General features: G+C 42.1%; 1 protein-coding gene across 1 annotated transcript in view; it reads left to right on the plus strand.

Moving 5' to 3' along the window:
* The window catches only part of FucT6 (alpha-(1,6)-fucosyltransferase 8), a 373,788-nt gene that overhangs the window by 58,902 nt on the left and 292,769 nt on the right, over positions 1-22,117 (plus strand). Inside the window, exon 2 of the mRNA XM_080286030.1 lies at positions 17,398-17,543. Coding sequence (XP_080142156.1) covers positions 17,513-17,543 — 31 coding nt within the window. The 5' untranslated portion in view covers positions 17,398-17,512. The remainder of the gene's footprint in view (positions 1-17,397; positions 17,544-22,117) is intronic.

Raw genomic sequence — 22,117 nt, forward strand, 5'->3', positions numbered from 1 at the left:
TATGTTTTTAGTGTACAGTATATAAATGACATAGACAGTAACATTGGAAGCTGTCTAAAAATGTTTGGGGATGATGCAAAAATTCAAAGGAAAATTACTAACACAGATTCTTGCAAAGAGCTGCAAGAGGATTTAAACAAGCTTCATGAATGGAGCAATAAATAGCAAATGGAGTTCAGTGTGGACAAGTGTCATGTAATTAAATTTGGCAAAAGTGGGAAAAGACCCGATTGGGAATATAAGTTAGAAAAAAAAAACTACATATATCAGAAAGGGAGAAGGATCTTGGAGTAATTATCAGTAACAGACTATCTCCAGATGACCATGTCAATGAGAAGGTCCATAACATGTATACATTGCTTGCTAATATGAGAACAGCATTCAGATATGTAAATGAAGACATGTTGAGAAAGGTAATAACGTTGTTCATCAGACCAGCCCTGGAATATGCATCAGTGGTATGGAACACATAGTTAAGATTGAAAAAGTACAAAGGGCAGCTGCAAGATGGATACCAAGCTTAAGGGATCTAAGCTATGAAGAAAGATTAGAAAAATTGAATCTACCAACACTACAGGAGAGAAGGAAAAGGGGAGACATGATTATGCTATATAAATGCATCTCAGGGGAAGAGAAAATAGGCATAGATAAATATGTAACGTGTGGGGAAGCATCAGCAAGAGGACACTGCAAAAGCCTATGTAACCCGCCGCGTGCTGGCTATTTTTAGCCCTATGGGTCACCCCAGTGCCAGTCATTTTTCGGCTTTCCCCCCCCCCCTAAAATGATAGATTTTGATGTGGAAACAATGACTTTCGCCATTAAAATGCTCACCGAGGCTCGGAAATTAGTTTTATTGAGTTCTGCCTACTCGTGTACAGGTGTAGCCGCTCTCTCACGCTCACCACTTATGTGAGAGCCGTTTTCTATGTAAGGTATACTCAGGTATTTATGTTGGGAAGATATAGCAATGGTCAGTACACGTTTCTGATTACTTATTACTTCAGCATCAATCACAATTTGCGTCATTCTCACTGTGAATGCATTATCTTACACTTACTTGAAGACAGGTACAACCTGACTTCATTAAGTACAGTCCTGGCACTTACAAGAGTGTATTTACAACTTGACTTCACTATATAGTCCTTACACTTTCAAGAAAATATTTACAACTTACATGAAAATATTTTCAAAATGCCTTCACTATGTACAGCACTGGGTGAGGCATACAGGCAGAGTTAGGCAGAGCGAGCATGAGGTGGGGAGCGAGTGAGTGTATGACCTTGACAGCCTGGAGGATGGTAGAGGAACAGTTACCTTACATGCCTGCCAGTTTTTACCCACGAATCTTGAAAAATGTGGTTACAGTGAAGTTTTTTATTTTAAACCATTTTACGAGGGGCGTTCAAAAAGTTTTGGCAAGAGGGTAATAAAAGCAAAATTAATAGAGATTCACATTTATTGAAGTTCACACTCCTTCAACATACTCTCCTCCAAGGTTTACACACTTCTGGAGCCGTGTCATCCACTAAACAAAGCACATCGAGTACCGTATTTCGCGGCATGTAAGACGCAGCATTGTGAAAGACGCACCCTAATTCTTGCAGGGCAGTTCTGTGAAAAAAAAAGTTTGCCCTAATCAAGACTGCAGTAAGGTTTCTTGATAAGAGCCATTACCACACAGATACACACTCACCTTTCAGAATCTATTCATTACTGATCATCAGCCTTGGTTTCTTTTTTTTATATACAAAGAATGGTACAGGAAAAGAAAACAATGCCCCTTCTTGACAAAACGTAACTGATATGAGCCACTATCACTTAGATACACACTCACCTTTCAGAATCTATTCAGTACTGCTCATCATCCTTTAGTTTCTTCTTTTTTGTACAAAGAACTATACAGGAAAAGAGAAAAGAAAACAAAACCCCGTCTTAACAAAACCTGACTTCAAACCACGAGGCCATCTCAACTTTGTTGATAAATATGTATCAGTATATATAAATACAGTTTTTAATATTTTATGAATTTAAAACCACAAATGAAGTCAGTAAACTCTATTCTTTCTTTCACTGATGAAAACATAAAGTACAATGAATGTTCACGTCAGTTCATTTATCCTAAAAGAACCCCGTCATATTCCACACCTGTTACGGAATTTCCTCACATTGCCTTGACTCAAGCACAATATCAGACTACTACCATCATTAATCATGCACTCTAACTAACCTGTAATTACCTCCACAAATAATATTAAAAGGTAGCACTTGTAAATACACAAATTACAATGTTTCACAACGAAAGTTCAATATAGCAAGGCTGCTTGGGAACAGGATAGACAGCTGTTTTTACTCTCTTCTCTCAGTATCACTCCTTCACTGTCAGCTATGTTTGCCTTGCAGCATCAACAATTAAAAATGCATGCTTCAATGATCATAATTTACTATAAACATTCATTTCAAAACATACTGAGTATGGTGAAAACATCCATTGTTACACCTTAGTAACACTGCTGCCTCCTAGTCGCTAGACAGCAGTCTCTACCTCTTCCTCTCAGTATCACTTCCTCACTGTCTGCGATGTTTCCCTTGCAGCATCAACAGTTAAAAATACGTTCTTCACTTATCACAATTTACTAAAAACAGACATTCATCTCAAAACATGTCGAGAATGGTGAAACTATCCCTTAGCAACACTGCTGCATACCAAGCGCTAGACAACTGTCTCTACCCTCTTCTCCCAGTATCACTCCCTTACTGTCAGCTGTTTTCCTTGCAGCATCAACAATTAAAAATGCATATTTCTCTTACCAGAGTTTGCTAAAAACAGACATCCATCTCAAAACATTCGAGTACTGTGAAAACATCCATTTGTGGTCTTAACACTGCTGCCTCCTAGTCACTACGGTACACACACACACGCACACATGTACACACCACATGCAACATTCGCTCGCCTCTGAAACATTTACACCAGTCAGTTTTGGAGTACCCAGTGGCTTTATTATATGTCAAAAACATCAAAATGTATTTGGTTGTTCAATATAAATATCATCACTTACGGACATGAAACATCTCAAACAATTTATTCATCCAAACATCGTCAGTGCAAGACTAAAGGTGTACAGCACCATTGATCCTAAATTTTCCTTGGTTGCATCTGTCATGATCACCTAAAACCTATATTCACTTCTATTACTGACATGGTGAAAATTTCACTTGTCTTCAAATCCTGAGAATTCATCACTACTTTCCCCAAGTCCTGAAGCATCACTGGAAGTCATCACCACGGTCATCATCACTGTTTCACCGTCACTCTCATACAGTAAATGGTCCTCAGTACCATCCACTGAATTGCTTATACCACACTTCATACGACTTTAACTTGGCAATCGTTTTAACTGAGCACAGGCGATATTCAGACTTGGGGCATTTGATACAGCCCACATTAACTTCCTCAGTACATGTTTCCTGAACTGAATAAAATCATATGGCGAGCATGAATAAACTACCCTATAAAATACATTGCTGGGCTGAAGGGGTTATAATAAGCGGATTATCAGTTCCCTAGCCTGACTCTTCCCACTCCTACTTCCTTAACTACACTCACACCAAACTCTCACCCACACCTTAGGATTCTGGTCGTTTCGGCCGTAACGTCCAAAATGGCAAACGACTTTACAACCTAACCTAACCTAACCTAACCAATTTGGACGTTACGGCCTAAATGATCGCCATTGCCGATCATGAGAGCTTTGCTTAGGCAGCAGAGATGCAGAGAGTGAACGTTGTCAATCATTCTGATCGCTTCGTCTGCTAAGAATACAGCAGAAATGGCGGCCGCTGATATGAATGCCCGTCATTGCTGAAGTACTTCACTTGGCTGAAAAAGTGAAACTGTAACTTCAGGCAGTACTGTTTAACGTTACAATTGTTTTTCTTGTTTTTCGCTATTGGTATAATAAGACTGTTCACTTCTATGATACTCTTGTCAGACATGAAACAAAATGTCACTAAGAGAAGCCAACCATATGAGGGTGACTGAATTTCCATATGCGACAAAAATCAATTCTGATGACTTGTCAGGTTCGCTTGCCAGCATCTCTCCAGTATGACTGCTTTGCTAGTTAGTGGATGGAAAGCAAAGTGGTTATGATTGCCTTTCAGAAGGTTAGCAGACAGTTCACCAGTGAGCATGTTAGCTTGCTAGAGTAGGGTGTACGCTAGACGCTAACCTGCTAAGTTGCTAAACCCCTTGACGGTATTGGCCAGTTGAGCTGAAAACAAACAGTGAATGTTTTGTGTTCTTGATCTTGCGTGCTTTAATATCTGCTGCATATATACACTCACAAAATTCACAAAAGTAACTAACCTAATTAGGGTTACTGAATTTCCATACGTGACGAAAGTCTGTTTTGATGACTTGGCAGTTTCACTAGCCAGCATCTCTCCAGTATGATTGCTTTGCTAGTTAGTGAATGGATGGCAAGCAAAGTGGTCATGATTGCCTTTCAGAAGGTTAGCAGACAGTTCACCAGTGATCATGACGTTAGCATGCTGGAATAGTGTGGATGCTAAACTGCTAAACCGCTAAATATCTTCACGATGTTAGCCAGTTGAGCTGTAAACAAACCCGCGAAAGTTTTGTGTTTCTGATCTCGTGTGTTTCTTAAATCTGCTGCATATACACACTAGTGTATATTATTTTTTAAAATCAAATCAAATCTGCATACTGTAGAAAACTCCTGTGGTTGCTAAGCAGTGAGATGATCATCTTTATGAGTTTCTTCTCAAAGGAGCCAAATTAGCCTGCCTCAGTCTAGCGTGCAGGACGCATGGGGATATTTTAATGTAACTTTGAGACAAAAAAGTGCGTCTTACATGCCGCAAAATACGGTACTCAGAAACAGGTATACTCTTCAGTTCTGAATGTATCCTCCTGGCAAGGTCCTGTTCCCTTCGAAGAGGATCCCAGCAAGTTTTTCTGACAATTTAGGGAACAGCCAAAAGTCACACAGTGCCAGGTCAGGACGGCACCATGTGACTTTTGGGTATTCCCTAAATTGTCAGAAAAACGTGCTGGGATCCTCTTCAAAGGGAACAAGACCTTGCCAGAAAGATAAATTCAGAACTGAAGAGTATACCTGTTTCAGAGTACTCAGAGTGCTTCGTTAAGTGGATGACACGACTCCAGAAGTGTGTAAACCTTAGAGGAGAGTATGTTGTAGGAGTGTGAACTTCAATAAATGTGTATCTCTATTAATTTTGCTTTAACAGTATTACCCTGTTGCCAAAACTTTTTGAATGTCCCTCGTAAAACGGCACTGGCACTGGCCGCGGAATTATGTCAGACCGTTTTAAAATGACACCGGCATGCTGCGGGTTAAAAAGAGAGGCGATAAAGATGTAAGGAAATTCAGTCTTCCAAAAAAGGCAGTTGATCAGTGGAATACACTACCAAAGGAAGCAGTGTGTGCCAGAACTATTTGCAAATTTAAGGATATGTATGATAAAAATGGTTTAATGCATGGGACAGTATGAGCTTGACTCATTCCAGTAAAGGTACAATTACGTAAGAATAGTTAGTTAAGAACACACACACATACACACACATATACATGCATGCATGCATGCATGCACACACGCACATGCATGCTTGCGTGCATGTATGTGTGTGTGTGTGTATTTACATAATTGTGATATACAGGAAATGAGCTACGCTCGTGGGGTCCCGTCTTTGTTTCTCAATAAGTCAAATTTAGCTTTAAACTCGTTTAAGTTTTTAGGCTGGACGATCTCTTTGTCCAGGCTATTCCACAGGTCTGTACATCTATAAGGAAAACTATATTTCTTGATATCCTTCAAGCAACTTGGCTTCTTCAGTTTCATTCTGTGTCCTCTTGGTACTCTCTTATTCCATACAAACAGATCTTCTCTGTCAGTTTTATCTACTCCCATCATGGTCCTGAACACTGCAATCATGTCACCCCTCTTTCTTCTTTCCTCTAAGGAGGCAAATTGAGCTTTTCCAGCCTCTCTCTGTATGACAGATCTGCCAGACTGGGGACCATCTTGGTTGCTGTTCTTTGTATTCTCTCAATCATGTTTATATCTTTCTTTTTGTGTGGGGACCACACTATCTATCTATCTATCTATTGCCAGACGCCTCAATCCCGTTTGGGGTGGCCACAAACAAATCGCCTCCAAGTCACCCTGTCCCCCGCCATTTCACTCCCCTGCTCCCAACTCACACCCCCCTCTCTCATATACCTCTCCACCCCATCTCTCCATCTCATCCTCGGCCTCCCCCTCCCTCTTTCCCCCTCCACCTCACTCAAATACACTCTCTTCGTCAGTCTTTCACCCTCCATCCTCTCCACATGGCCAAACCACCTCAGTGTGTTCCTCATAACGCTTCCTATCACATCCACATCAACACCACAACGCTCCTTTATATCCTTATTCGTCAGCCTGTCTCTCCATGTGACTCCACAGGCTCCTTTTAAATAACTCATTTCCACGGCTCTCACTCTTGACTTGTGTCCTTCCAACAACGTCCACGCTTCACTTCCGTACGTTAGAGTTGGTATCACAATACTGTCATGTCCACACTACTGATGCATATTCTGACCTGGGGCAGATCATGGCCACTGTCAATTTTTTCATCATCTACTCAACCATATAATGAAATGCTACTCTTATGTTAGTCAAGAGTTTATACGTCTCTCTAACTGTCTTGTTAATGTGTTTTTCAGGTGACATACTATCCTTGACCAGCACTCCCAAATCTATATCCTCTCATGCTTTTGTGATTGGTTCATTACCCATCAAATAATTCAGTGATGGCCTCTTGGTACTTTTACCTATTTTCAATATTTTACATTTCTTTACAATGAATTTCATTTCTCACACCCAGCTCCAATCATGTATCCTATCCAGATCCTCCTGCAGCATTTTACAATCCTCCTCAACCTCTACCTTCCTCAAGATCTTTGCATCATCAGCAAACAGACATGCATAACTGTTCACTCCATCTACCAAATCATTTACGTAAATCAGGAACGTTACTGGTGCCAACACCGAACCCTGTGGGACTCCATTTGTTACTTCCCTCCGTCCTGACATCCTATCCTTTATTACTGTCCTCATTTGTCTGTCTGTCAAAAAGTCTCTCATCCATTCCAAGAGGTTCCCCTTCAGTCCTCCCATATGCTCTAGTTTCCGCATCAGTCTCTTATGGAGTACCTTCTCAAAGGCCCTCTCCAAATCTAAATTCATACAATCCACCCAACTATCTCTTTTCTCTGGCATGTCAATTGCTCTTGAGTAAAAACTCAAGAATTGGAAACACATGACCTCCCACTTCTGAATCCAAACTGACTTTCAGCCAAAATATTCATTTCTTCCAGATATTTTATCCATCTATCTTTCAGGATTCTCTCGCACAATTTTGCAACCATGCTGGTTAGGGACATTGGTCTATAATTGAGGGGCTCTTCCCTGTTTCTTCCTTTATAAATTGGTACCACATTTGCCCTCTTCCATTCTTAAGGCACTTTCCCCTCCTCCAGAGAACACACAATTAAACTGTGAATCTTATCCGCCAGTTGTTCTCTGCATTCCTTCAGTACACAATTAGAGATTCCATCTGGTCCTGGGGCTCTCCTTACATCTTGAGTTTCCAGTAATTTATACACTTCCTGTACTTCCACTTTTATATATTTTATCACTACATTTCTAGTCACTCCCTCCCCTTCCACAATGTCCTTTTCATTAGTGAAAACTGGTTGGAAACATTTGTTCATTATTTCAGGTTGCATTGCTGCATCTTTAAAGACCTCTCCTTCTACGTTCAGTTTGGTGATTCCTTCCTTTTGTTCCAGTTTGCCATTGACAAATCTGTAAAACAGTTTGGGTTCATCCTTACATTTGTCTGTTATACCTTTTTCAAAATTCCTTTCTTCCTCTCTACTAAGTCTTGTGTATTCATTTCTAGTTCTTTTATATTTTTCTCTTGTTCTGTTGTTACCTCTCTTTCTCCAGTTGTTCCATGCCATGTCTTCTTTCTTTTTTCACTATCATACACCTTCTATTAAACCACTCCTTTTTCCTGTTTTCATCCCCCCTTACTCCTGGCGCAAATTTTTCCACTCCCAAATTATAGAGGTCTACAAAGATATCCCACTTCCTCTGTATCTCTCTTGTTTCTCTGAATTTTCTCCAATCTGCATTTTTGAAAAATTTTCTCAATCCTGTAAAGTTTGCATTCCCAAAGTTGTATCTTCCCTGCCTTTAACATTTGTCTCTTGGCACCACGTTCCCTATTATCATTCGGAACTCAGTGACCACATGATCACTTTTTCCTATAGGACACAGATATTTCAAAGATTCTATTACATTGGGTTCTTTGGTAAACAGGAAATCTTATCTTGCTGGTGTGTCCTCCCTACGTGTCGGGTGGGGTTGGTGGAGGATTAGTGCCCCTCCCTGTAAAACAATTAACTCTAAGCCCTTGACCACCCCGTTTGGGATACATGGCGTCTGGCAATGGATGGATGGATGGATGGTGTCCTTGCCTCGGAACCGTGTCTCTTCTTTGACCCATCGCGTCATCACATTGTTCATTGTTATATTTAATAATATAGTACCCCACGAATCTTCGCTGCCTCCTGAGTCCCATTTCTCCCAGTTCACCTCTTTACAATTAAAGTCACCCATTAAATTTATACTGTTGCTTTTCTCAGTCATTTTCTGTAAATAATTAGCCATGTCTGACAACATCTCCTGACCTCATCTAAACCTGGCCAGGTGGACCCTGTCCTCATGAGGGAGATAGGATTTGGAGGGGTGGACATCAGGAGGCCGTGCATGCAGCTGTGTGTTGTCTTTAAGTGACTGAATGGAGCGGCGAGTGATTTGAGTATGGATATGCTTCTGGAAGCTGGTCTGAGGCACGTGTGGGGGGAGAGCTAACAGTATTTGTGTATGATATCGTGTGCTGGGTGTTGTTTTGATGTTCCTTGGTGTATGTGGGTGTGTTGCCAGAAGAGGCTGGACGACTCCGTCGCTGATGCATGTCCAGAATGCAACATTGCACCCCATACTATTATGCGCATTATCTCTTACACCGCGGGCTTGTTTTGCTTTGACTTGAGGCTCCCGCGGGCATATTCGCGCTTCGACAGTCTATCTATCTATGTCTATTGCCAGATGCCATAATCCCGTAAGGGGTGGCCATTTGACTCCGAGTTATTTGTTTTACAGGGAGGGGCACTAACCCTCCACCAACCCACTTGCTGACACGTAAGGATCACGTATGGTTTGGTTATATGGTTACCACCCAGCACTGTAAATGGTTTCTTGGCTTACAGGAAACCATTTGGCTTGTCACTCAATGTAAAGCCACCTGTAAAGGAAAGAAAAGCAATAAGAAGTGACACGAAAGATGAGAGAAATAGGAAGAGAAGAGGGCAGGCACAGAAAAAGAATGATAAAGGCTAAGGAAGAAGTAGGTAGCATTACATCAAGTGAGTGGATGATGGTCGCCACCACCTACCACAGCGCTCCGACAGACTCTCTAAAAATATTTGCCAAAAATCTGTTATTAGTCCTAGAATATTAAAATCACATATACTTATGGCACATACCTTCAGCTTTCTCCTTGGGTGTTTGTTGAGCCTTCGTCAAGTACCGTAGGACTTGTGGAGACCTCTGAAGTTGGGTAACGAAGTCTCCACTTTCACTTCCCAACAACTCATAATATGATTACCACAGCCTGATATTATCACTAGAAACACTAATCTATGATTCTCAAATAGTTTGGAATCCATACTCCCCCCAAAAAACACTGTGAAAGCAATGAAAATTACGAGGGCGTATGACCATCCCACTTCCGATCGTTCGCCACTAGTTTTGTCTGTTATTCATAAAAACACTCACAGTTTATATTTCTGTTACTGTATAACACTTATATATATCTACAGTCTTTATCCATAAGTTTCTTTCAGTAATAGTAGTTTATTGTCACTGTAGGGATTCAATTTCTTTTAGTAAAATACGTAGCATTCACTTTCTCGTCCTGTATACTAGCATTGAGAGTGAATGTCACTTTCACCTTCACTCTCATAACTCATAGTATTCATACATGCTAGAGTGAAACTTTCACTTTCATTACTCCTAGTATATATACTCGTATTCTTATAATACCACTCACTTACATTTCTATTTACGTTCTCTATTTTATTTACGTTATTTACATTTCTATTTTATTTACACTGTGTTATGCACTGTCACTTGAAGTAACTTATAAAACTATTTTCCACTGTTCACATATATTTACATTCATTACTTTCACTTGCTGTTTACACATTATTTACAATTCCACTTGCACTGTTTTACTCAATAGAAAGACCGTAGTCACTATCTATCTATCTATCTATAGCCCGACGCCCTAATCCCGCAAAGGGTGGACGCAGACAAAACGCCTCCAAGTCGCTCTGTCACCCACCAACTCACTCTCCCCTCCCTCATATACCTCAACTCCATCCCTCCACCTCATCCTCGGTCTACCTCTCTCTCTCCCTCCCTCCCTCCACCTCACCTGCATACACCCTCTTAGTCAGTCTTTCATTCTCCATTCTCTTCACATGTCCAGACCACCTCAGTGTATTTCTCCTAATCTTCACAACCACATCCACATCCACATCACAGCGTTCCTTCACTTCTTCATTTGTCAACCTGTCCCTCCACGTCACTCCACATGCTCCTCTTAAGTAACTCATTTCCACTGCTCTCACTCTTTTATCAATTGTCAGCCCTTTACCTCTTTCCACACGAGGTTTAGTAGGGGGTAAAGGTCACAGGGCCCTTTGCATGGGGGTGAAAAGTGGCTGAAGTTAGCAGGAGCAAACAGACATACCTTCACATTGGAAGATGACAGTGAACTGATAGGGGTGGGGCCGGGGTGGCCTACCTAGGGAAATGCATTACTGCCAACGTCAGCCTCTTGACAGCAGCTAATATATAGCAGTGAAATGATTGGCAGGAAATCTAGACAATACATTATAAATTAGGTAGTTCCAGGTGAATGTAAATATCACTTGGGCTTCTCTCTTCCCTCCTTATATGTATATTTATTACGAAAATAGATTATACGACATATTTCAAGGGGAAATAAACAGCGAAAATTAGCGAACGAGTGCACGTGAGGTGTTGTCAGATGATAATTAGCCAATTCCAGGTGTTTGGCACTATCTCTTACCTTATTTCTTTTTTGTATATATTATTTGGTATAAGAATAGGGCATAGGGCTTATTTCAATGGATGAAATCAGTGGAAAATTCCAGGGAAGATTTACTTTGCGTAGAATACAGTGTGGTGGCCTGCAATAATTAGGTAGTTCCAGGTGAATGTAAATATCACTTAGGCTTCTCCCTTCCTTTCTTATATATATTTTTATTACGAAAATAGATTATACAGCATATTTCAAGGGGAAATAAACAGCGAAAATTAGCAAACGAGTGCATGTGAGGTGTTGTCAGGTGATAATTAGCCAATTCTAGGTGTATGGCACTCTCACTTACCTTATTTCTTTCTTGTATATATTATTTGGTATAAGAATAGGGCATAGGGCTTATTTCAATGGATGAAATCAGTGAAAAATTCCAGGGAAGATTTACTTAGCGTAGCACAGCCGGGCAGGCGAGAGGATAGGGTAATGGAGGGGGGGTAGGGAGGGGAGTCAAGAACGGGGAGAAATGGCTAAATTGTCAACAATGGATGGGAGTACAGATGAGATTAGGAGTGCTGACTAGTGTTGGACATTGGCAGTACTGATAGATGATACAAGCCACCACTTGAAAGCCCGGGTGAATTCAAAATAACACAGAATCACAAAAGTGACGCCCCGCGGTATGATCCTTTGCTCCCAAGCATCATGAAAGTGACGCCCTGCGGTTAAGGGGTTATTTAAGACTGCATTGCACACAATCACCTACGCCAACAACACAACATACACTCTTCGAGAGCTCTGTGGGAAAGCCCTATCTCGGCCATGGCCTTCCTCAGGGACTCGAGGCTGTTCGGCCAGACTGCCTAGGGAACAACTGCTACTCCTACTACTACTACTACTACTACATCTCCTGATATTCATCATCATTCCATGCTCTTGTCTTAGGGGGAACATACACTACCGCCATATCTCTCTTGCTATTCGCTCCAGTTCTAATTTCATATTTATCACTTCAGCCCTGCCTTCTCCCATTTCCATGGTATCTGCATTTATGTTGTTCTTCACTGCTATCATCACTCCTCCTCCCATTTTTTCTTTTCTGTGTCTTGTCCACAGTTTGTATTTACCATCTCCCATATGAACATCAATGTCTTCTCTGAACTTGGTCTCTACAAAGCACATAACATCAGGTTCATGTACCCCCAAGAAATCGTTGATTTCTAACCTTCCTGATCTTAAACCATCAACATTAGTATATGCCACCTTCAATTTATTTTTGATGTTTTTTATACCCTCTTTTCTCCTTCTCTCCGTCAGTACCACTTCCTCAATTTCTGATCCATACCTCTCCAATAAAACACTGTCTTCTCTTCCTCTGTTTTTTGTTCATTTTTTGCCTTTGCTTCCTTTACTAACTCCTTATGTGGTGGCGACCATCATCCACTGACTTGATGTAGTGCTGCCTACTTCTTCCTAAGCCTTTATCATTCTTTTTCTGCGCCTGCCCTCATTTCTTCCTATTTCTCCCATCTTTCCTGTCACTTCCTATTTCTTTTCTTTTCATTACAGGTGGCTTTACATTGAGTGAGAAGCCAAATAGTTTCCTGTAAGCCAAGAAACCATTTACAACGTTGGGTGGTAACCATATAACCAGACCTATGTGCTCCCTACGTGTTAACGAGTGGGTTGGTGGAGGGTTAGTGCCCCTACCCCGTAAAACAAATAACTCAAAGTCAAATGGCCACCCTTTACGGGATTATGGCGTCTGGCAATAGATAGATAGATAGACTAACTCCTTTATTGTAGCTCTTTCTTCCTCATTTGCATCTCTCCTTATCCAAACAATTTTAAACCCTTCTTTGTCTGATAATTTCCATGTTCTATTGATGATTTTGTTTACCATTGCCTGGGACTTGACTTTACCCTCAATGGCCTCGCCTCTCCTTCCTCGCATTTGCCTAACCTAACACCTCTTCAGTCTCTTCTTAAGCTTCATTGTTTCCCTCCATAACTACTGACATTATTTCTTTAACCTTACACAATTCTTCTCTTTCTCTTTCTGATCTTACTGTCATGCATTTTTCTTTTACTCCTGAAATCATTACACAATTTTTCTTATCTGATACATCCCTGATTAAAGATTCTCTACTTCTCAGTACCTTAACCACTTCCTTCTCCACCTTTTCCTTGCTTTGTTACTCTATAATCTCTTTCAGATTTACATTTCCTTTTTCCTGAATTTTCTTCCATCCCTTATGTTGCTCCTTATTTCCTTAATGTGCTCATCTTTTATCCTTGATTTGGATTCGTACTCATCTAGTTTACTTTTCATCCTGTCCCTTTCTTCTTCCAACCTCTTATTCTCCCTCTTGAGCTGTTTTATTTCATTAGAGGCAGATTCATTACTCACTTTTAATTCTGACTTCTCTTTCTTGTTCCTCACTGCGTGTACAAACTTTTTCCGGTTTATATGTAGAATTTTGATCTCTTTCTCCTGCTCTAAGGTCTTTTCCTGTAACTTTCAAATTACTACCCATACCTTTTTTAACTCCTGGACTTTCCTCCCTGCTGTTTTCTCTACTCGTGCTACTCATGTTTGGTTCAGCTTAATAGTTCCATTTCCCACATCATCTTCGGAGAAGCCCACAAAATCCCTCTCGCCAGTTGTAAACAAAGCACTGTCCCTCTCTGCCATGATGCAGCCATATGGAGACTTTCTATTTCCACTATATCTTGTACTCTTTATGACCGAAACCGCATTTTTTTTTTTAACTTCTGTCCGACGGGACCACCACTCACGCACTCATTCACATAATCACAAATAAGCTGGTCTCCTTTTCATCGCTGATTCAGTGATTATTTCCCCATGATCCAGGAAGAGCTCTGTCTCTGTCTGTGACCTGTGTGTGTGTGTGTGTGTGTGTGTGTGTGTGTGTGTGTGTGTGTGTGTGTGTGTGTGTATCAAGAAAACTGTGACTTCATTCTTGCCTCATGAGTGCAGGTGCAAAAAGAATATAAAAAATGGATGACCTACAACAGTGATTTACCATACAGTACCTGTAACAGTTACTTATCATACAGTATTGTATTTGTAATAATGATGTACTGTACTTGTAGCAATTACTTGCTGTATTTGTAACAACGATTTATTGTACTTGTAACAAATGAGGTACTGTACTTGTAACAGTAACATATTGTACAAATAAGAATGACTTACTGCACTTGTAAACTTTACATATTGTACTTAAAACATTGATGTACTGTACTAGTACAGTGGCTTTCAGCACTTATAACCATGACTTACTGTTCTTTCACCATTGATTTCCAGATCTTATAAATGTGATTTACTGGTCTTATAGCAGTGCTTTACTGAATTTATAACATTCATTTACGCTGCTTGAAACATTGACCTACTATATACTGTATTACTTACAACATTGATCTACTGTACATGAAACATTGACTTAATATACATTACTTATAACATTGATTTACTATTGTTATTGATTTACAGTACAGTCAAGCCTCACTTTACATTTGTTTGGTGTGTGATAAACTGGTATAACAATGGAAAAAAAAAAAAACACATTTTTGAAGTAACAATGGCAAAATTTTCGCAAAGTCACGAGAATGCTATTTGTGACGGCTGCCTATGAAACTCTTGTGGACGCAGTGATGTGTGCAAACTGATAGTCTGACATGTGACCCAAGATTGCCACCCAGTGATTACATGCACAGAATCCCCATCTCAGACCTCCGTGTCGGGGGCCTCCTCCACACAACCCCTTTGAAGACCCTGTCTCGCTCATCCACTCGCTTAGTGTTCTCTGAGTTACCTAACCTTCTTACTTGTATAAGGCCATCAAAGCACCGTCACTATCACCAAGTAAGAGTGCAAGTATGCGATGATAGTGCTGTGTGTAATAATAAGTCAAGAGAGAACTTTTGTGTGTCTGGTGCTACCCCCTGTGGAAAGCATGATGCTACTGATGCTACAGAGGGAAAGGTGTAGCTGTTTCCTTGGTGAAATTAGACAATGTAAAGTGCTATATGGAGGGCCAGGGAACAATCCATAAGGTGTCCCAGTCCACAGTCTTGACAGTAGTAAACAAATCAGATACTGTACTGGTGGCATCACAGGGCATGGCTACCCTGACTGCCAGACAATTAACTAGAACAAGAAGCCTATAGTGGAGGAGATGGAGCATTTCCTATGTCTGTGGATTAATAAACTGAACTGAGCCTATCAGCCACTTTACCAAAGTTTTATTCGGGCCGTGCTCTCTGTCTGTGGAAGAATCTCATTAATAAACAAGGCATGGAAGCCAAGGAGGAGTTCAAGGCCAGCACAGATTGGTTTGAGTGGTTTAAGGCCCATGCTGGCCTTAGACATGCATGGTAGCATGTCTAAGGCCAGCATGGGCCTTAAACTGAGGCTGCTGCTGCTAACCATATGACACTTGAGGCTTTCCCTGCAAAGCTGAAGGCAATGAGAGAGGAAGGGAGATACTCTCCAAAGCAGGTCCTCAACTTCAATTAAATGGGTTTGTTTTGGAAGTGTATATCCTGGAAGATATACATAAGCAAGGAAAAGTTATGTGTGCTAGGGTTTCAGGCAACCAAGGACCGCCTCACCCTCCTCCCTGATATGAATGTAGAAGGAGTCTTGAAGCTCAAACCGCTCCTCATGCATCATAGGGAAAACCCCTGAGTGCTGGCAAGGTCCATGAAGGAGAACCTTGGGGTTATTTGGAAAAGTAACTCCTGAGCATGGCTGACCTCCACACTCTGCCACTCTTGAATGGCAGGATACCTGTCCCCCCTGCCCACATGAATAAGCCAGGTGGAGCAGTCATTCCAACTGTTTCCTCCTCCTGGCTGACAACACTCCGAGCCACCCTGAGGGCATAGAGAACTGGCTGGATAATATCAGAGTGGTCTACCTGCCCCCCATCACAATGTCATTGCTTCAGCCAATGGACAAAGGCATCAGCACCACATTTAAAGCATACTACCTCTGCTGCACCATGGAGCAAATGGTGAGGATGAGTGATTCTGAGGCAAGTGATGCAGTGTGTCAGTTCTGGAAGAATTATAATATCAAGCATGCCATCAACAGCTTCGCGGCAACATGGAAGGAAGTGCAGTCTAGCACACTGAATGCTGTCTGGTGAAAAGTATGGCCAGAATGTGTTCACTCCTTCACAGAGTTCCCAGCGGTGGAGCACATCAGCCATGACATCCTTGATCTCTCACACAAGGCGGGATTGGAGGAGCTTGACAAAGATGTGCAAGAAGTCATGGACAGCCATACTGAGCAACTCCCTACTGAGGAGCTCACTGAGGTACAGGAATGTGTTATGAAGGCACAGGAAGGTAGCAAGGATGGTGCCAAGGATGAACCCTATGTTCTTGACATCAGGACCTTGAAGGAATTCCTTGCAATGATGGACAAAGCAGTTTCACACATCCAGGACAAGGACTCGAACCCATTGAGGAGTGTCGTGGCAACGCATGGCATTGAATATGCTTGAAGCTGCGCAGGGACCTCCTGACAGCTAAGAATAAGGCAGCACAACAGACCACCATCACTTCGTTTTTCACCCTTGCCGCCGGCACTGAGGAAAAGCCAAAGCCATCAGTGAGTGGTGTGCAAATGTAGTGTCCTGCATCACCAGCCTGGCACATCCGTACACTGTCATCTCGCCACACTCCCACAGTCTCCCTAGCCCTCATCGCCACGCTGTCCATCACTGTCACCGCATCGTCCTCCTTTGGATGAGCTGCTTTGCTTTCCCCGTCTCTCTTCACCTACTCTGACCTGGAGTAATGATCTAAGCCCTCCAGCTGTCTCGCAGCCTCAGGGGGAACCTTTGGTGATGACTGGCGTAGGGCATACTTCAGGTGGCTGGCCTTTTCATTGAGGTTACTTGGTCGTAGGTTCCCATCCCTATCCTCACTGAACACATGTTATATCGACATCACTACACAATAAATCACTATGCAATGGATTTTCATTTTACATAACTCCATCTCATAGTGAGGCGTGACTGTACCGTACTTAAAACACAGGCTTAGAGTACTGATAACAATAGTTTAGATATAGTTACAACACTGACTTAATGCACTTTTAAATAAGAACTCATTACACCATACTCTCTCCACAGACAAGTAAAGTCCCTGAACAGTGAACCAGTATCAGGTGGGGTTGGGGGCACTCAGCAGGGCAGCAACCCAGCTGTGGTGGCAGAGCTGCAGAAGAAGCTGGAACATGCCCAGCGCATGTTACAACAGGCTGACGTCACAGCAGAGCGTAAGTTCGTGCATGAATGTGTGTGCACGTGCATGTGGGTGTGTTCCTGTCCATGTCAGTGTCCAGCTTTGAGCATCAAGCCGACAATTTATTCTTTGAGACCTGGCAGTCCTCCATGCCACACACCATTACTTGTCACCACTGGCACTGCCACCATCAGTATGGAATCCATGTGTGGATTCTTCCAGTTAGGAGTGGGCTAATAGACTAGTGTATTTCTTTAAATCTTGTGGAAGATAAGCAAAGGATCTGTAATGAAATTCAAAAACAATAGAACCACAATTTAACGAACTAATTCAGCCAACCCCAATTCCTTTATCTTAATTTTCATTAAATCGAGTTCCGTAACAAAGGTTCAATGTAAAGGACACTTTTCCAATATTTTGAGGTGCTTTCTGCTACATCCTTGAAGCCAACAGTCAAGGTGAGGTCCTGACAGTGTGCACCCAAACCTGGCAAACTATGCTATCTTTCAGTCCAACACACAGCAATCTGAACCCATTTATTAATACCCTCACTTAAATGCATTATTGTGTACATGTTAACAGTGATAGAGACAGTACTGACTTAGTAATAAAATATGCACACATAAAGAGTAAGGTGAGGATAGTAGTGTACCAAATACTGTAGTATGGTAAATAGGAATAGTAAACTACAATAAGGATTACCTCCAAAACTAGGGGTTCTACACTTGTTGCAAAAATATGTCTATTACAGGTACCCATACTGCCCCCCCCCCCCAAACTTGTGTCAGGCCTGGGGGAGGTTTATTCACTGTCAGAATCACTCTCCATCAGCACTTGAGATGGTACAGGGGTGACAGAAGGACTGGGGAGCATCAGGGATGGCGCTCCATCTTCGTAGCTATTTCCAGTTTCTGGCCAAGAGAAAGACTCACCCTCTTCTTCTTTTCCTGAACCTTAGACTTGGTTTATAAATGCTTTGGTTCGCTGAAAAAAATAAAAATAAAATTAGGCTGCAATACCAAGGCAAAGCCACACACATGTCGAGCAGTTGTTTACAGTTGGAGGATCATGTGAAGACTGTATACTTGGTGGGGATGTATGGCAACCCCACATACCGCTGGTCAGGGGAGTGTTTCCGGTATAGGCTTGATGATGTGCTCGATTTACGGGACTTTTTCCGGTAATTAGGTGATTTTTGGAACAGTTTCATTAATGGAATTATACCCCTTCTGACTGAAATTTTCATTTAAATTGGACAAAAGAAGACCAGAAAAATATGATTCCGATATTTTGTGCTTCGTTAAATCAAGCATCTACTGTCTTCCTCTTACACTGCTGTATTCCCTGAACCACCCTGAGATTGCACTTGTATCCTCTGAGACAGCTGATCATATGTCTAACCATTTGATAACATCTTTCTAGTTATGACTCAGGAAGGGTGCAAGTTGTTCCTGAAGCTTCCCCTTCCCTTTTATTCAGGTCACCAAACAAATCAGTGAGCCTTGCTGTAGAACTCCTCATATCAGATAAGGCCCACCACGCCCCTCCCTCCTCAAAAAAAAAGTCTATCTATCTATCTATCTATCTATCTACTGTATTACCAGACGCCTTAAGCCCGTACAGGGTGGCCACAAACAAATCGCCTCCACGTCGCCCTTCCCCTGCCATTTCACTGCTCTGCTCCCATCTCACATCCCCATCTCTCATATACCTCTCCACTCCATCCCTCCATCTCATCCTCGGCCTTCCCCTCCCTCTCCCTCCCGCCACCTCACTCAAATACACTCTCCTTGTCAGTCTCCCACCCTCCATCCTCTCCAAATGGCCAAACCACCTCAGTATGTTCCTCCTAACGCTTCGTATCACATCCACATCCACACCACAATGCTCCCTTATATCCTCATTTGTCAGCCTGTCTCTCCATGTGACTCCACAGGTTCCTCTTAAATAACTCATTTCCACTGCTCTCACTCTTGACTTGTGTCCTTCCAACAACGTCCAAGCTTCACTTCCATGTGATAGAGTTGGCATCATAATACTGTCATATAGTAACTTTTTCACTTCCATGCTCACTTCCCTGTTTCTTATCACTGCTTCCAAGGAACCAGCAACCTTTCTTCCCTGCTGTACCCCTTTCAAGCACTTCACCCTCCAAACTTCCATCCTTACTCGTCACACTCCCCAAGTACTTAAACGTACTCACATTTTCCATTTCCTCACCATCCAACTTCACTGACTTCACCTCTCTCAGAGACCATCACTTTACTCTTCCCTACATTCACCTTTAGATTCTGTTTCTTACACATTCTCCCAAACTCATCGACCAAGCCTAGCAGTTCCCCTTCGTCTTCACTCACCAACACAGTATCATCTGCAAACAACAGTACAGGGAGTTTCCAAACACTCCCCTGTCTCACTAGGGCTGCTCCAATATCCACTGCCCTACCTTGTATATCTTTTATTACCCCATCCATCTACAGATTGAACAACCATGGAGACATGACACATCCCTGTTTCAACCCAACCTCCAGAGAGAAAAATTCACTCAATTCACCATCCACATGCACTGTCCAGGATGCAACACAGCACCCCATACTATTAAGCACATTATGGAAGACTGCATTGCACACAATCACCTACGCCAACAACACAACATACACTCTTTGAGAGCTCTGTGGGAAAGCCCGGTCTCGGCCATGGGCTTCCTGAGGGGCACTGGGCTGTTCGGCCAGACTGCCTAGGGAACAACTACTACTACTACTACTGCAGCCTTAGCACCATCATACATACTCAGCACAGCATTCAACAACTTCCCATCTACTCCATAATTCTTAATACTTTCCACAATTCTTGTCTATCCACCTTGTCATATGCTTTCTCCACATCCATGAAGGCCACATACAACTTCTTTCCCTTCTCTAGAAACTTTTCCACTGAAGATCTAAGAATGAATATCTGATCTACACAACCTCTTCCCTTCCTAAAGCTTCTCTGTTCTTCTGCAACTAATTTCTCTGTTACTTCCCAAACTCTGTCAATAAGTATCCTACCACATACTTTTCCCATTACACTAAGAAGACAAATGCCCCTATGATTACCACACACTTCTTTTTTCCCCTTTTCCTTTGTGCAAGGGAATAATTATATCTGACTTCCAATGCTCGGAGACTCTACCTTCCTCCCAGGCCAATCTGCACATCTTCCACATCCATTCTACTACTATCTCTCCCCCATGCTTCAGCATTTCACCACACAGTCCATCAATTCCTGGGGCTCTCCCCAATTTGACTTCTCTTCATTGCTTCCACAACTTCTATCCTACTGATTTCTTCCAGTCTTCTCACATCCCTCCTTCTCCCAGCCATTCCCCAGCCACTTATGCTCGCATTACTTCCATTCTCTATGTTCAACAATTCCATATAGTGTTCTCTCCATCTGCTCACTTTTTCTCCCTTCTCCACTAGTAATCTACCATTTTTATCTTTCACACCCCTACTAACTTCACTGCCACCCTGTCTTATTCTCTTCACCTCTTTCCAGAACATTTTCTTACAGTCCCTCCACTTTACACTCAAATTCCTTCCTAATTCCTCGTCCACTCTCTTCTTACTCTCTCTTACTAATCTTTTCATCTGTCTCATCCTTTCTACATATAACTCTCTCTTCTGCCTCTCAACTTCTTCCACGCCCATATTTCTCATCCATTCATTGTATGCTTTCTTCTTTTGTGCCCATCTTGTCTCACCTCTTCATTCCACCATGCTGTTCCTTGCTCACCCCTCCGTCTTCTCTTCATCCCACGCACCACATCACATGCTGCACTTATTTCTTCTGTGAATATCTTGCACACACCTTCCACATCCCCCATCTGCTCCAGTTCATATTTACCCAATCGTTCCTCCACTTCTCTCTTATATTCTGCCATTTTCTCATCGTCTTGTAACCTTTCCACTCTCCTTGCAACTACTCCTTCCTCCCGTCCTTCCCTTCTTCTATTTCTCCATCTTACTTGGATCTTGATTCTGGCCACCACCAAGTAGTGGTCAAAAAGTCCACTCCCCCAACCTCAATAAGCTCTTGCATCCATTACACATCTTCACATCCTTTCATCCACACACACATAATGCATCATTGCCCTCCTTTCATTCAGTTCACCACCCACCCTTCTCATCACTCGCCATGTATACCTGTGGATCATTTTGTGCCTGAAGAGGGTATTGGCTATCACCATCCCCCTCCCGGCACAAATGTCCACTAACGCATGGCCATTCTCATCTGTCTCGGCAGGCACACCCCACTCACCAACTATTCCAAAGTAAAAATAAATAAAAATAGAATGGAGTTTATTGATAACATTCAAAGTTCAGTACCATTATGTTGAGGGACTCCTGAGATATGGAAAGTCAGTGGGGGTGTCCATCGTCCACTCACTCAGTGTAGTGCAACTCTACTGCAGGGTGACTCTGCGTTGAGTAACAAGCCGAATGATTTCCTGTAAGCCAGGAAATCATTTAATATGCTGGGTGGTAACCTTATAAGTAACCAGTACATGTTCCCTACATGTCAACAAGTGGAGTGGTGGAAGATTAGTGCCCCTCCCCTGAAAAC

The sequence above is a fragment of the Coenobita brevimanus genome, chromosome 110 (assembly GCF_032717465.1).
Source record: "Coenobita brevimanus isolate Jiangsu-jjx chromosome 110, ASM3271746v2, whole genome shotgun sequence".
NCBI lineage: Eukaryota > Metazoa > Arthropoda > Malacostraca > Decapoda > Coenobitidae > Coenobita > Coenobita brevimanus.